We start from the raw sequence: 14602 nt of genomic DNA, 5'->3' as shown, positions 1-14602 counted from the left end.
TTTAATTTGAAATGTCACTAAATTTTAATATGACATATTGTAATTGGCTTAATTAATTTTTGCCTTCTGTAAATGCCCTCTTGAAACTTGGACATGTCCACCAATTTTTTTTTTTCAGAACATGTCCACGATTTTGAACGAAGAAAAGCGGTCAAATCTCGACAACTTCACACTTTGATACTATTATTTTCAGTACCTTTCATACTTTTGTTCCTTTACTTGGACCTGTGGCTGTGGAGGGGTCCAATGGCCCCGCTTAGGCCTCTCTCTCTCTCTCTCTCTTTCTCTCTCTCCCTCTATGTACCTTTTAGCTTCTTCTTTTTAGGTCGTAACTCTGCTTTTTCATCCAAAGAAAAGAACATGAAAGACCAGCCAATTATTTGTTCTTTTTAGTTTCGTCACAAACGTAGAAAAATGTGGATGTTATGTTAATTTCACTAACAAAAAAATATTAAAAATTTCCTCTAATTTTATAAATAGACGTGATAATACATTTAAAGGTTAGCTTAGAAATTTATTTTTTTATATTATTGATATGATAAGCTAACCTTTAATTAACACAGTCAATAAATAAATTTCTTAATTCTTTTTAAATAAATGATACATGATTTTGTAATTTCAGGATTTCTTTACTATTTTGTATATTCTATAATTTAAATTATGAACTTATATTGGATTTTATCTTTTGATGGATCAATATTTAATAATTATTGTACTATTGTAACAAGATAATTAAACAAAAATGATATATAATAAATTAAAAACAAATAAATAATAAAATATTGCAAAACTTATATAAAATATCATCACAAATGACATAAAAATTTGGTCGTAAAAAACTTCATAGTGACGACAACATTTCTTGCAATCTATCTAGAATAGCGACATCACTATTGCTCCTAACTAATTTCGAGGGCATAAATGCCCTCACAAATAAATTTTAGCAACACCATTATTTGTCGCTAAAAAACATGTCGTCAATTTGAAATTTGCAAATAACTAATTACAAGGGTGTAAAAGTTCTCACAAATAGTTATTAACGACAACTGCTTCCTCTTGCTAAATATAAGTCATTGACTTTTCTTGTCCTTTGGTAATATATTTGTGAAGGTAAATTTGTTTAGTAACAACTGTGGATTGCCCTTGTAAATTATTTATTAGCGAAGGTTTGGTCGCAAAATTTCTTTTAGTAACAAAAGCAAATACGACGGCCTTCGAGGGTTATATACCCTCACTAATAACCTTTTGCGATGATATTTTACATTTTGCGAGGGCATTTTACTCTCTCTAGTAGACTCTTTTCTTGTTGTGTGTGTGTGTGCGCGCGCGCGTGCGCTCGCGCGTGCCATTTAAAGCTTTTAACTTTTAAGAGCACAACAAAAAAGTCCCTGTAGAGTTATAAATAAATTAATAGTTTAAATTCAAGTTTTTGTAATTTAAAATAATACATAAAAGATGAGTATATAAATCGAATGGTAAATAACATCCAATTGACCTAAATGTTAAAAACATATAGAACATATAACTCATATAATATGCCGACTGAAAATTAAGGCTTATATTATAGTTTATAATTCAATTGGTATTTAAACCTTAAAAAAATAAAAAATAAAAAAAGATGGATTTGATTTATAAACTTGGTTAACGTTTTATTTGTTGAAATACCTAACTCTTCTATGAATAACCCATTGGCTTAGGTGTTTGATTTTGAGTCACCTCCTTTGATGAGATTGAGAAAGATATTCTTCCTTACAATGATTATTTATTTATTTATCAATAATATCATTGTTAAAATAAATGAAAAGGATATTCGAACCTTTATTCTTCTTATAAATAAAACCAAGTAATACTATCAAGTTATAAAATTCTTGACATCCTGACACTTAAAAGTTAAAACTTATAAACTATTTTTGTGTCAGCCGCAAAGCAAATTTATTATAATATCAAACCACCATTTGGGCTAAAGATAATAGTTTCTCTAGTTCGGTTTCATTAGGTTCTCTACCGATGCTAGATAATAATATGATTTAATAAGGTAAGTTTTGGAGAAAACATTTACCTCCAAATAGTTAAAAGATGATATACTTGTCCTTTTAGTCACATGAATGTTTTAATGAGTTTATGATTTATTTAAATAATACATGTAAATAGTTTTATAAATTGTCAGTTGAATGAGAATTGAAAGAAATTCCTCCAACTGGTATGTAGGAAATCTTTGTTTAATGCAAAAATTGGACATAAACCTATGATCAACATAACTTTTAAGTAATATGTTTCTCTCAATAATTTCAGAAAGAAAAAAAAATTATAAAAATTTATATCATTTAACTTATTGGGACAAGATAAACCAAAAAAAAAACCCTTAATTTAAAATAAAATAAGGATACACAACAACTGGTAGATAATTTCAATTCTTAAATAAAATTAAAACTACATTTTACTTGGGAGTTAGGACTTAGGACTAACTCCTCACAGCATAAACTCAACCATAAACAATTTATTTCAGACTCAACAAGGACACAGAGAAAACAGAAGAAGAAAAAAACTGATTCACAATAACACAACACAACTCATAAAACTGAACATGGTAGGACACAGGTGAGTAGTGCGCACAACGCTGAAGCTTCTCTACCACATTATTTTCAAGCATATCCCATAAGCACTCAGACTTTCAAAAGTTAAATTGTTTAACTAATCATAGTACATTGGTTAGGCACCTTGAATGTCCAATAGCCAACATGTTCTCCCATTATATCACTCCATTGATCTCCCACGTTCCCAATGATTCTGTAATCCTGAGCTATAAGCTCGTTTCTTTTCTTTTCTTTGAAAACTAGCAATGTGGTACCCGCATCAGAGGTTTGCCTGTCAACCAAAATAAATTATAAGTGGCCAAAAACTGTAAAGATAATTCTTTTTATTTTATCATATGCTTACAAGATCCTTGTACCAACTATCAAGAAACAGATACAAGAAGAAAGAGAGTTTAAAAAGGATAGAGATACAACCACCAAGGGTGGTGGTGGTTTATTTGGTCATAGGCTTACTCTCAATTCTCAAGTAGTTTTGTGGAAGCTAGGTCTTGGTTTGACTCCCACAAAGGAAGCATATATAAATTACTAGTGAAACATCGGTTTCTGGTACATTGATGTTGTGGTAGGGCTGGAGCAGCTATAGCCCACTAAATCTAACGAATAATTAAAATGCTACAATGATTACATCTAGATAAAAAGAAGCCAACATATTTTCATACATCTAATTATAATCAAAATGACATTTTGTCAAGAACTTATGTTCAAAATATTTCTTGATCAGTATAGTACTATAAAGAGAATTTAAAAGTGGGGGAAGATGTTTGACAAACTGATATTTAAAGAGTGTAAATTGTAATACTTAGTTTAGTATAAGACATGAGATTTGTATTCATTCCAAAGTGTCTCAAAAACTAAAGCAATAAATACTTCATAATTTTCTACTCAAAAAAACTGCATAATATATACTATAAGACATTGGTGTAAGACTTAAGGTATTGTGAGCGCATTTAGGAACTGTACAGTACAGTTTTTTATAACTCTAAAATGCTTCAAACTTACTTTAGTATGAGCTTCTCCCAATTGGTGAAACCTAGATTCTTCAGGTTCTTTATTGTAACTGCTCTCAAGCTCTCAGACCTTCCTGAAATAAGGACAATCTTATATCCAAGACTTTGCAATTTCTTGTATAGGTCAAGAACCCCAGGCACTGCTGGTGATATGCCTTTCTTTACCCATATTGCGAATTTTGTCGAGTTATATTTCGTTCCCCTGAAATAAATATTGAAAACAGTGATGAATGCAAATAGTAAGCAGATATTTACGTGGAAACAAACACAATTAGTAAGCAGATATTTACTACAATTTTGCTATATATTAAACATGAATCAAACTCAAGTAGTACATATATAATGAGCATTAAATTTCACAGTGATTGTTACCATGCGCATTAATACTCTTTAGATTATCTCGGGGTAAATATTTGTTTTAAAATTTTAATTACTTACCCAAAAGCAATGTCAGGTTGAGCATAATAAGGAAAGCTAGACAATACAGTATCACCAAGGTCAAAGATCCAAGTATTTCTGAAGTCCTTGATGAGTGGGGTGCTCTTTGCATAGTTGTAAGCAGCATCAGCCACAGCTTGAACATCCTCGCGATATTGGTAGCCGAGCATGTAGTGTCCAACGTAGCTTACACAAGCTTGTAGTCACGGATGTTGTTAGTTTCGACGGTTAGACGCCGACTGAGGCAGTCAAAGCCGGGATTGTGGTGGCCGACGACTGGGTGGGAGGCGCCATGGCATGTTGCTATAATGGAGGCAAGGAAGAAGAACAACAATAAAACCTTCATGGTTATATGTAAGGGAAAGAGCTAGAGAGTACTTTGTGGAAGTTGATATACGTTGCATTGCATGGTACCTCTATATATAGGTTCTAACTTTGCAAAGGAACCTTACTTAGGGATGTAATTTGCTCAAACACCACTAGTCCAAAAAAGATCATTTCAAATAGAAATTCATGGTAAACTGTGCAACTTTAATCAATACAGTGAGACACTTGGTAACCGAACTCTATTAACTTTAAAAAATGATGTGTTAGTAGCATTAACTGTCAATTTTGAAATACAAAACAAATCGCGTTTATTATCAGGTTAATTTGTAGACTGTTTTAAAGTAAAATTGTTAGCAATTTGAACATTTTCCCCTTCAATAAATCCAAGAACATAATTTTTTTTATAGAACTTTTGAAAATTCTAAAATGGTGAATTAAACTAATGAAAGTGATGTTGCTCTAAATGAAGGAAAATGATCAAGATTCTCTAGAATTTTTAGGATAACTTCGTTATAGAGTTTCTAAAATTTTATCCATTCATTTTGAAATTGGTGAATTAGATTTTACCTCCACCAACATTTAGAAAATATTGATTGTCATGATTTTGATATCTATTCAAACTAATGATCCATTGACAAAATTCAATCTATTAATTTCCAAATGAACGAATAAGATTTTAAAAACTATGTGATAGTTAGTAGTTAAAATAAAAACTCTAAATGATTCCAATTCATTGTAAGAAATGCTATCTCCCTAGCATTACTTTTTCTTTAACCACAAATTATAAAATGACATAACAATTAATGTGATTATCAAAATTTTCGTAATTGAATTGATTGGCACATCTTGATGTTTCAACAAAAATATCTAATGTTCAAATCATCCTTAACCCATGGTAAACTATCTAATTATCAACAAATAAACCTTAAAAAAAAACAATTAATGTTATTGGTGCCAATTGCCAAATCAACAAGATAATATATTTCTGAATTTTACTTTTTTTTTATTGTTGTGTTTATAAATTGACACATTAATGGTAAACTATGTAATTAATGTTTATAATAATATCACTCATTTCAATTATTATGATTTACTTTTTGCACTACCCATGTGGGAAGGTTGCTTTTACTTTACCATGTCTAGTTAAAAAGTGTGAATGAAATACAGCACATGTTGACATGTATCAAATACAGCATGGGTTCTTTTCCTCCATCTTTTCTGGCATGGGTTCTTTTCCTCCATCGTTTTAGATCTTTTGAGTAGTGGGAAAAAAAAACAAAGTGAAGCATAATGTTTGTACTCAAGCGGACATAAATAAAACTAGCTTTGATATATATTTGGCCTCAAATCCAATTGCTCGTGGGATTTAATTTATTCATCAATTCTTTTGAAGTTCTTCTTCTTACAAAAAATCGTATTATTCAGGGAAAAAAATATTCCCTAGGTCCCATCACAGCACAACAATAAAAGCCATAGTGTGACTAGTGTAAAGATTCCCTTTGCCTAACCAAATAAAATAAATAAATAAAAAGTGGTTCTATGTGAATGTTGGTAGTGGTACCCGCGAGTAAAAAACTCGTTCGTTACAACCTGGGACAAGACTTGGAATTAGGGGATGGTTTTGATATTAATTGTCTACAATGGCTTCAACTTCTTGCTCTGCTCTTAAGTGTCATTTAGTTTTTTTTTTTTTTTAAGGTGGGGTTGTTTGTTTTGTATAAAATTAGTTTATTGGGCTTAATTTTTTTTATTCATATTTTTTCTATTGGTAATTTTTGTTTATCGGCTAATTTTCATGATCTTGTATATTTTGTTTTAGATTTTAGATATATAATTTTTTTTTACAGCCTTTGAAAAGAGGAAAATACTAGAAATATAAACGTTTTTATAAATTGCTGATATGGTTAATGTTTATTTTTACATTAAAAAAAAAAAGTGATATAAGTGGTAGACCTAACTAGATATAAGCCAGTAAAAATTTTACCTCAATAGTTTGTAAAAATATTGCAGAAATATTTGTGATTGTAGCATTACTCTTAAAAGAAATAAAGATATATTTAAGGGAGAAAATGTAATTTTATAGAACAAAATTTCTAAAATTAATGCCTCTCTCTCTCTCTCTCTCTCTCTCTCTCTCTCTCTCTCTCTCTCTCAATACACACACTAATAATTAAAAAAAAAAAATTGGGGGGTTGGGGGGGGTGTCATTGCTCCCATTGTCCAAGAGTGGCTCCGATGGTCACAAGGAAGAATATGAGGAAAGGAACAAGCTTTTGAATTTGAATTTAAATGTATAAGAAATTCGAATTTAGTCTTTTATATTTTATAAATTCAGATATATGAATTTGCATGTAAATATAATTGACATATAATTGGATTATAATTGGAATGATATTTGACATGAAATTAAAGTATATTTAAAATCTAAAAGTACTTGGCATTAATAATAGAACATTTAAAATAGAAAAATGATATGTTCACAATATTTTCAAAATACTTTTACAACAAATTATAAATGGCAGGCTCTCTCTCTCTCTCTCTCTCTCTCTCTCTCTCTCTCTCTCTCTCCCTCTATATATATATATATATATAAATCTATATACATACATACATACATACACACACTAATAATATATATAATATATATATATAGGGGGGGTCATTGCTCCCATTGTCCAAGAGTGGCTCCAATGGTCACAAGCAAGAATATGAGGAAATGAACAAACTTTTGAATTTGAATTTAAATGTATAAGAAATTCGAATTTAGTGTTTTATATTTTACAAATTCAGATGTATGGATTTGCATGTAAATATAATTGACATATAATTGGAGTATAATTGGAATTAATTATATCTCACATGAAATTTGAGTATATTTAAAATCTAAAAATACTTGGCATTAATAATAGGACATTTAAAATAGAAAAATGATATGTCCATAACATTTTCAAAATAGTTTCACAACAAATCATAAATGGTAAGTTTGTTACTAGGAGCAAAGAAGTAATTTCAACGATAGGTTTAATTAAAACCAATAACAATTTATTACCTATGGTTTGTTGTGAAAATGTTGTGGACATAACACCTCTCTTTAAAATAACACTTAATATAATATTGTGATGCAATTAAAATCTAATTAAAGTTTTTGATCGAACTTTTTCTCATCTGCTTTTATATATTATATAAGATTATATAAATCTTACAAGATAATATGTTAAAATTCTACACACAAAAAAAAAATTCAAAAATCAAAAATATATTTATTATGTTTGTGTAGCATGAATTACATTTCATTATCACATCAATTCATTACTTCTTTTTTTAGTAAAATTAATAGTAATTTCAACATTTTTTTGTCCTCTTCCACCTTAAATTTATAAAAACAAATTATTGGAAAATTAAACATAATAAGTATCTTTAAATTTCCTAGATGATTAGAGGTGTAAAATCCAATCATAGTCTAGGTCCAAACTCAATCTTTGATGTGCAAGCCAATAATACTGCTCTTACTACAAGTCAATTAACCATTAATCTATAATTGTTTGGTTAGTTTAAGATTTAATCTATTGTATGGTCTATATTCAAGTTTATTGTAAATAGAGATCGAGTTGATATTAGAGTGCAGATGTAGCTGTCAAGGGCCACAAGGCTTTCTTCCGTAGATGTAAGCCATATTAGGTCGAACAACATACACCTTGCATCTACTTTTTTCTGTTGGTCACTCTCTTTCTCTAAATTTTCATAAAATCTAACAATGATAATCGAGTTCTTAAACCTTATATGAAAAGATTTTTTTGACTCATGTCAATGATGTCATTTGTGAATCATTAAAAGTTTAGCTAGAAAAGTTAATTTCTTAAGTTGGTATTGTTATTCGTCATTCAAATTTTAGCTTGGATTCTATATTGTTGAATGTTTCTTTAGTGCTGCCCGAATGCTCATGTATGATTTGACATCCCTGAAAACTATATCGATATATGCGGATATGCCTATATATCATGTTCTTTGCCATTTCCTACCATGTAGTGGAAAATACTTAAAATTTTTCCAGTAAGGTTCTGGCGTGCATTAGGAACATGAAGACTTTTTATTTTAATTTTTTATGGAAAGGAACATGTAGACTTGGAGGACCCTTGATTCACCTTTGACATATTGGTCCATCTTTTTTAATATTATATATATGATGCCACCACACACACACACACACACATATATATATATATATCCTTCGCAGTACAAGAAGTCAAATGTTACAATAAAATTCTCAGCAAAAAAGAAAATGTTTCTTCCATAAAAATAAAAATAAAAATAAAAAAAATGTTTCAATAAATTCAAAAAAATTTCGTGACTTCACATATTGTGATTATTGCAGTAAAATGATGTCATGATAATTACATTTGTAAGTAATGTTGAATTAATCACAATATTCAATTATAATAAGTTGAGAAAAAAATTATAAAATTTGTTGTCTTATAACATTATGGTCATTCATATTATATATATATATATATATTATACATCAATGATTAAAGGCGAGGAGAATTGAATTCTGAATGTCTCCATTAAAAACATTAAATGATGTCAACCATTTGAATTTCAAAGCTCCAAGCATATAATAGGACCTTTGGACCATCAATCGCCTCCTCTTTATTACAATACAATAAATTTCGTATTTTTTTGACAGTGGGCAAACAAATAATTTTAGTAGTGAATTTAGGTTAAAACGAATATGAGCATTTGCATCAGCTAGTGTAAAAATTTATCTATTTTAATATAAAAGCTTACTTTTTATATTTTACATACTCACTTTTCAAAATAGCATACATTAAATTATTTATTTTACACTATATTTCATTAAAATATCTTATTTTCTTGATTTTTTTTAATTGTTTCTCTTTCTTCACACATAACAACCACGATCCCTCTCTTCCATCATCCTCAAAATATATTAAAAAAAATAAACAACTAAATGCAAAATGAATAGTATTGATATAAATTTATACAATTACTACAACAAATTTATAAATTTACACAATTATAATTTTTATAAAAAATTATATAAATTTTACACATTTTTTTATTATACACATTCTATTGTGAATGCGCTAAAATATTCCCATCAATTTATTGTAAAATTGTAATGAAGTATGCATGCAAAGAAGGTTGTAGAAATTTATTGTCCTTGTACCGTAGTATTGTCGTTTCTAATTGGATAAGGAAGATAAAATAACTCATCCAACGGTCACAATTCACTGGCTTTACTTTTGTCGCCCACAATTATTTTTCCTTCTTTATGGGTAATGATTTTGAGATTTTGTAGCCACACAATACAAAGTGTACGTGAACCCACGTTGAAAATGTTTAGACAATGGACCTATTTAAAGGGGTCCAGTGGTTCTAGCTGGACCTCTTGTCTTCAGGTTTTTTTTTTTTTTTTTTTTTTTTTTTTTTGAGGATTATTCCTCTTTAGATTGAAACAACGAACCACTTTGCTTTGTGATCCACACAAAAAACAAAAAACGTGGAGAGTCAGTCTATTATTCGTTTCTTTTACACATTGAAAAACGTGTGAAAGTTACAATTTGATTTATATAAATCTTATAAATTTACCTCTCAAACAAATGTGGCCAGTGATAATTCAATAGCTCAAAAGAAAATGATAAAATTATAATTAATTTTATTATAAAATTTTATAAATTTGAGGTGACTATCACATATATAACATAATAATAAATAATTTTTTTAATGATTTCTTTTGGTTTTGGGTTTTAAAATTGACACCTCAAATTATAAAGTTTGTGTGGTAAAATTTATAATTGTTTTTAACATCATTCTATTAAATTTTATAAATTTGAGGTGACTATCACATATATAACATAATAATAAATAATTTTTTTNATCATCCTCAAAATATATTAAAAAAAATAAACAACTAAATGCAAAATGAATAGTATTGATATAAATTTATACAATTACTACAACAAATTTATAAATTTACACAATTATAATTTTTATAAAAAATTATATAAATTTTACACATTTTTTTATTATACACATTCTATTGTGAATGCTCTAAAATATTCCCATCAATTTATTGTAAAATTGTAATGAAGTCTGCATGCAAAGAAGGTTGTAGAAATTTATTGTCCTTGTACCGTAGTATTGTCGTTTCTAATTGGATAAGGAAGATAAAATAACTCATCCAACGGTCACAATTCACTGGCTTTACTTTTGTCGCCCACAATTATTTTTCCTTCTTTATGGGTAATGATTTTGAGATTTTGTAGCCACACAATACAAAGTGTACGTGAACCCACGTTGAAAATGTTTAGACAATGGACCTATTAAAGGGGTCCAGTGGTTCTAGCTGGGCCTCTTGTCTTCAGATTTTTTTTTTTTTTTTTTTTTTTTTTTTTTTTTTGAGGATTATTCCTCTTCAGATTGAAACAACGAACCACTTTGCTTTGTGATCCACACAAAAAACAAAAAACGTGGAGAGTCAGTCTATTATTCGTTTCTTTTACACATTGAAAAACGTGTGAAAGTTACAATTTGATTTATATAAATCTTATAAATTTACCTCTCAAACAAATGTGGCCAGTGATAATTCAATAGCTCAAAAGAAAATGATAAAATTATAATTAATTTTATTATAAAATTTTAAAAATTTGAGTTGACTATCACATAAATAACATAATAATAAATAATTTTTTTAATGATTTCTTTTGGTTTTGGGTTTTAAAATTGACACCTCAAATTATAAAGTTTGTGTGGTAAAATTTATAATTGTTTTTAACATCATTCTATTAAATTTTATAAATTTGAGGTGACTATCACATATATAACATAATAATAAATAATTTTTTTAATTATTTCTCTTGGTTTTGGGTTTTAAAATTGACACCTCAAATTATAAAGTTTGTGTGGTAAAATTTATAATTGTTTTTAACATCATTCTATTAAATAAATGTTTTTAATTATTATTTTTTTAAATTAACACATCAATTTATAGTATTTTTAAGTAATTAAATTTTTGTAATACCCTTAGGTTGTGTTTATTTCAATCATAATGGAAAATTGGGAAAATATTTCACATGATAAGGAGTGTTTGGTTTGGATTGAAAATTAAGTCAACCTAAAAATTAGTTTCTTTGACCGTGAAATATAGAGGTTGGGTTCAAGTAACACGACTTAATTTTTTTTAATTGAATATAAATTTTAACAAATTTACCTTTAAATTACATTATCTTCATATATTTTTTGTGCTTGCAAAATTTCAAGGTGATAAAAAATTAATAGTCATGTTATCAATTAATTGTTTAAATTCAAATTTTTGTAATTTAAAATTATACATAAAGATGAGTTTATTGATCGAATGATAAATAATATCCAATTGACATGAAAATTGACTTAAATGTTAAAAACATACAGAACATATAATTTAATGGTGAGATTTTCAAAATATATGAATTCTATTAAAAATTATTTGGTGGTGTAAAATTATTTAGAATTACACTAAATGTAACCTAAATCTTTTTTTTTTAAGAAATGGTGTAACTTAAAATCAACTAATATATATATATATATATATATGAGTGGGGCTAATGTTTTCCCTTAAGACACACATTAATCATTCATTTGAAAAAAAAAAATTATAGCTTTTCACTTTTAGAAGAGCGCAAAAAAAAAAAGTCAGAGTTTTTGTTTTTCTTTGTTGATAATGATAGGAGACGAATATAGATAAGATGCGACGAATATGCGGCGAACGAGATGTCATATTGGCATGTCATTGTCCCAATTTCTGGATAGAACAATTTGTCATTTTGTATGTCGAAAATGTTGACATGCACGGTGCTGGTTAATGTTACACTAACGTGGGTTTTATTTGATAACAAAAAAATTGAAAAAGATAAATAAAAAAAAAGCTGCTCTCACAACTTAAAAGTTGCAAATATATTACATAAAGCTGCAATAAAGTTAGGGAAAAAAAAAAGTACAAGGGGCGACACAACCCTATATGTATTTATTAATTACATATTTGTTTTTTTATGGGAATAATTTACTAGTGTGTAGTTTGGTACATATGCATAAGTACAATTAAAAATAACTATAATTATACATGTTTTTAAGAAATTATCCAAAAAAAAATTTTGAGAAATAATTACAATATGCTGCTAACTCCACAACTCAAATTCTTTCTTCTTAGACCCCCAAACACTTTCTATATGAGGAGATGTCAATTCAGTTACAAGGCCTTTGGCAGAAATTATCGAAATTAAATATAGTATTAACTTACGCTTTTTTTTTAACTATATATTTCTAAAATATGTAATGATTTTTTATTTTATATATATATATATATATATATACTAGCATCTTTGCACATGCGTTGCGTTATGAGTGTGCTCAAAAACTTCTTTTTTCTTTTTTTTTTGTAAGTGCAAAATTTTTATTGATTATAATTCAAGATTGATGCATTTTTCAATCATCAAAATTCCTAGGGGTATTCAACTTTGAATCATTCATTCTCCCTATTCATTGTTTCATTACAAATTTACAGCTTCGCACGTGATCGAAGGCTTTTCATTTTCATATTTATTCTTTTATCTTGTTTTCGACATTAGTACATATATAACAACAATCCATCAAGGGGAAAAAAGAATAAAAATTTAAAAAAAGAAAAGAAAAATAAGAAGATGTCATGTCATTTAGGAAAACCCAAGCCCTTCATCTTAATCCATCTGATCAATCTGCATATAAGTCAAAATGTGGATCACCTTAGTATAATAAAAAAAAAATGTAACTATTTATTCTTGAATATTATAAATTTCGCTTCCTTTTCCATGATTCTCAACAACCCAAAATAGCATAAATTCAAATCAAAATTCTAAAGAATTTTTTTTAGTATTATGATCCAATTAGAAAAAAAAAAATATGAAGATATTAAAAATTAGAAACAAATTATTGCGAAGGGGACTAATCACATATTATTTCTTAAAAAAATAAAAAATAAATAAATAAATAAACCTCTTTTTTTGAGAGGAGAAAAAAAAACCTCTTAATTTATACGCAAACGAGTAAAACTTAATTTTTAAAACCTTAAGTGCAATACGTTAGACTTCAAATTGAATACCAAATGCTAAGGTGACTTGTGAGCTCTATTGAGTGTGTAATATTCATGGCAAGCATCTCCACCACTATGTGGAGTCTCCAGATCTAATTGTTGTAGCCTATCCAAGAAAAGACATTAGAAGCATGGTTGTCAAAATTGGGATCCTCTGTAAGATCGTTGGAAGTAGGTGAGATCGTGGATCGTAAGATCTTACATTATTTGAGAAAACAAAAAAAAAACAAAAAAAAAAAAACAAATTGGTATGTTAAATAATCACATAAATTATACATTCATAAAAAATAAAAAATTTGCATTCATTTGATGTAATTACCATGCATCATTACATCAATTTGTAACATCATTTAAGATGTCAAAAATCTCAAAACGTAACACTCTATTGGGATGTTATTTTTTGTTTGTTTTCAACTAACATTCTATCTCACTATATTAGAATAGCAAAACTTTTGGAATATTATGTTTCATTTGGGTCCAACTGAACCTTCTATTAAGTTAAAGAAGATTACAAGAAACCAAAATCGTTTGGAATCGTCAGAATCGTACGATTCTGAACGATCGCTAAGATCCTTGAAAGATTTAAATCGTTTTAGACAGGTAAGATCGTAAAATTGTAGGATCATAAGATCCAGATCGAGATTTTGATAACTATGATTAGAAGGGAAATAGCTCAATCATATAAATTTTTAATAAGGTTCATTTAATAAATATAGCATTTTTAAATTGACAACATGAGACTAAAACAACCAAAACCAGTGACAATGGAAATCTAAAAAAATATGTGAAATTGATTAAAAGGAAGTAGCTACCAGCAGTTTCTTTAGACCAATAAAACTTTACCCCACGACACCAGCAAAGACACACGCAAGTAATCCTTACCTCTACAATTTCCCCCAATGTTGTCAGGTATCAAACCATCACAAACACCTGAAAATTCAACAATGTTAGAGACTGAGAATAATAAAAAATCATTAGTATTTATTTTCAAAGTTATGATGAAGCAACAATAATTATATACCAAGGTAGACTACAATTCAAAGTAATTATATTGGAAATGAATTTGGGGAATGCACTTGGATGACGTAGAGAGTTTTTTTTTTTTTTTTTTT

At 28.0% G+C, this 14602-nt stretch overlaps 1 protein-coding gene across 1 annotated transcript; it reads right to left on the bottom strand.

Annotated features, from left to right (window-relative positions):
* Nucleotides 1-2528: 2528 nt before the first annotated feature.
* Nucleotides 2529-4209, bottom strand: LOC136064299 (acid phosphatase 1-like). The gene is made up of 3 exons (XM_065765874.1): nt 4040-4209; nt 3594-3803; nt 2529-2865 (listed from the first exon to the last, which is right to left on the bottom strand). The coding sequence occupies exons 1-3, from the start codon at nt 4207-4209 to the stop codon at nt 2688-2690; spliced, it is 558 nt and encodes a 185-aa protein (XP_065621946.1). The 3' UTR covers nt 2529-2687.
* Nucleotides 4210-14602: the final 10393 nt, after the last annotated feature.

Source organism: Quercus suber, unplaced genomic scaffold (genome assembly GCF_002906115.3).
Source record: "Quercus suber isolate HL8 unplaced genomic scaffold, Cork oak 2.0 scaffold_23, whole genome shotgun sequence".
In the NCBI taxonomy this organism is placed as follows: Eukaryota; Viridiplantae; Streptophyta; class Magnoliopsida; order Fagales; family Fagaceae; genus Quercus; species Quercus suber.
The sequence above is the reverse complement of the archived record's forward strand: the minus strand, read 5'-3'. Positions and strand labels throughout refer to the sequence as shown.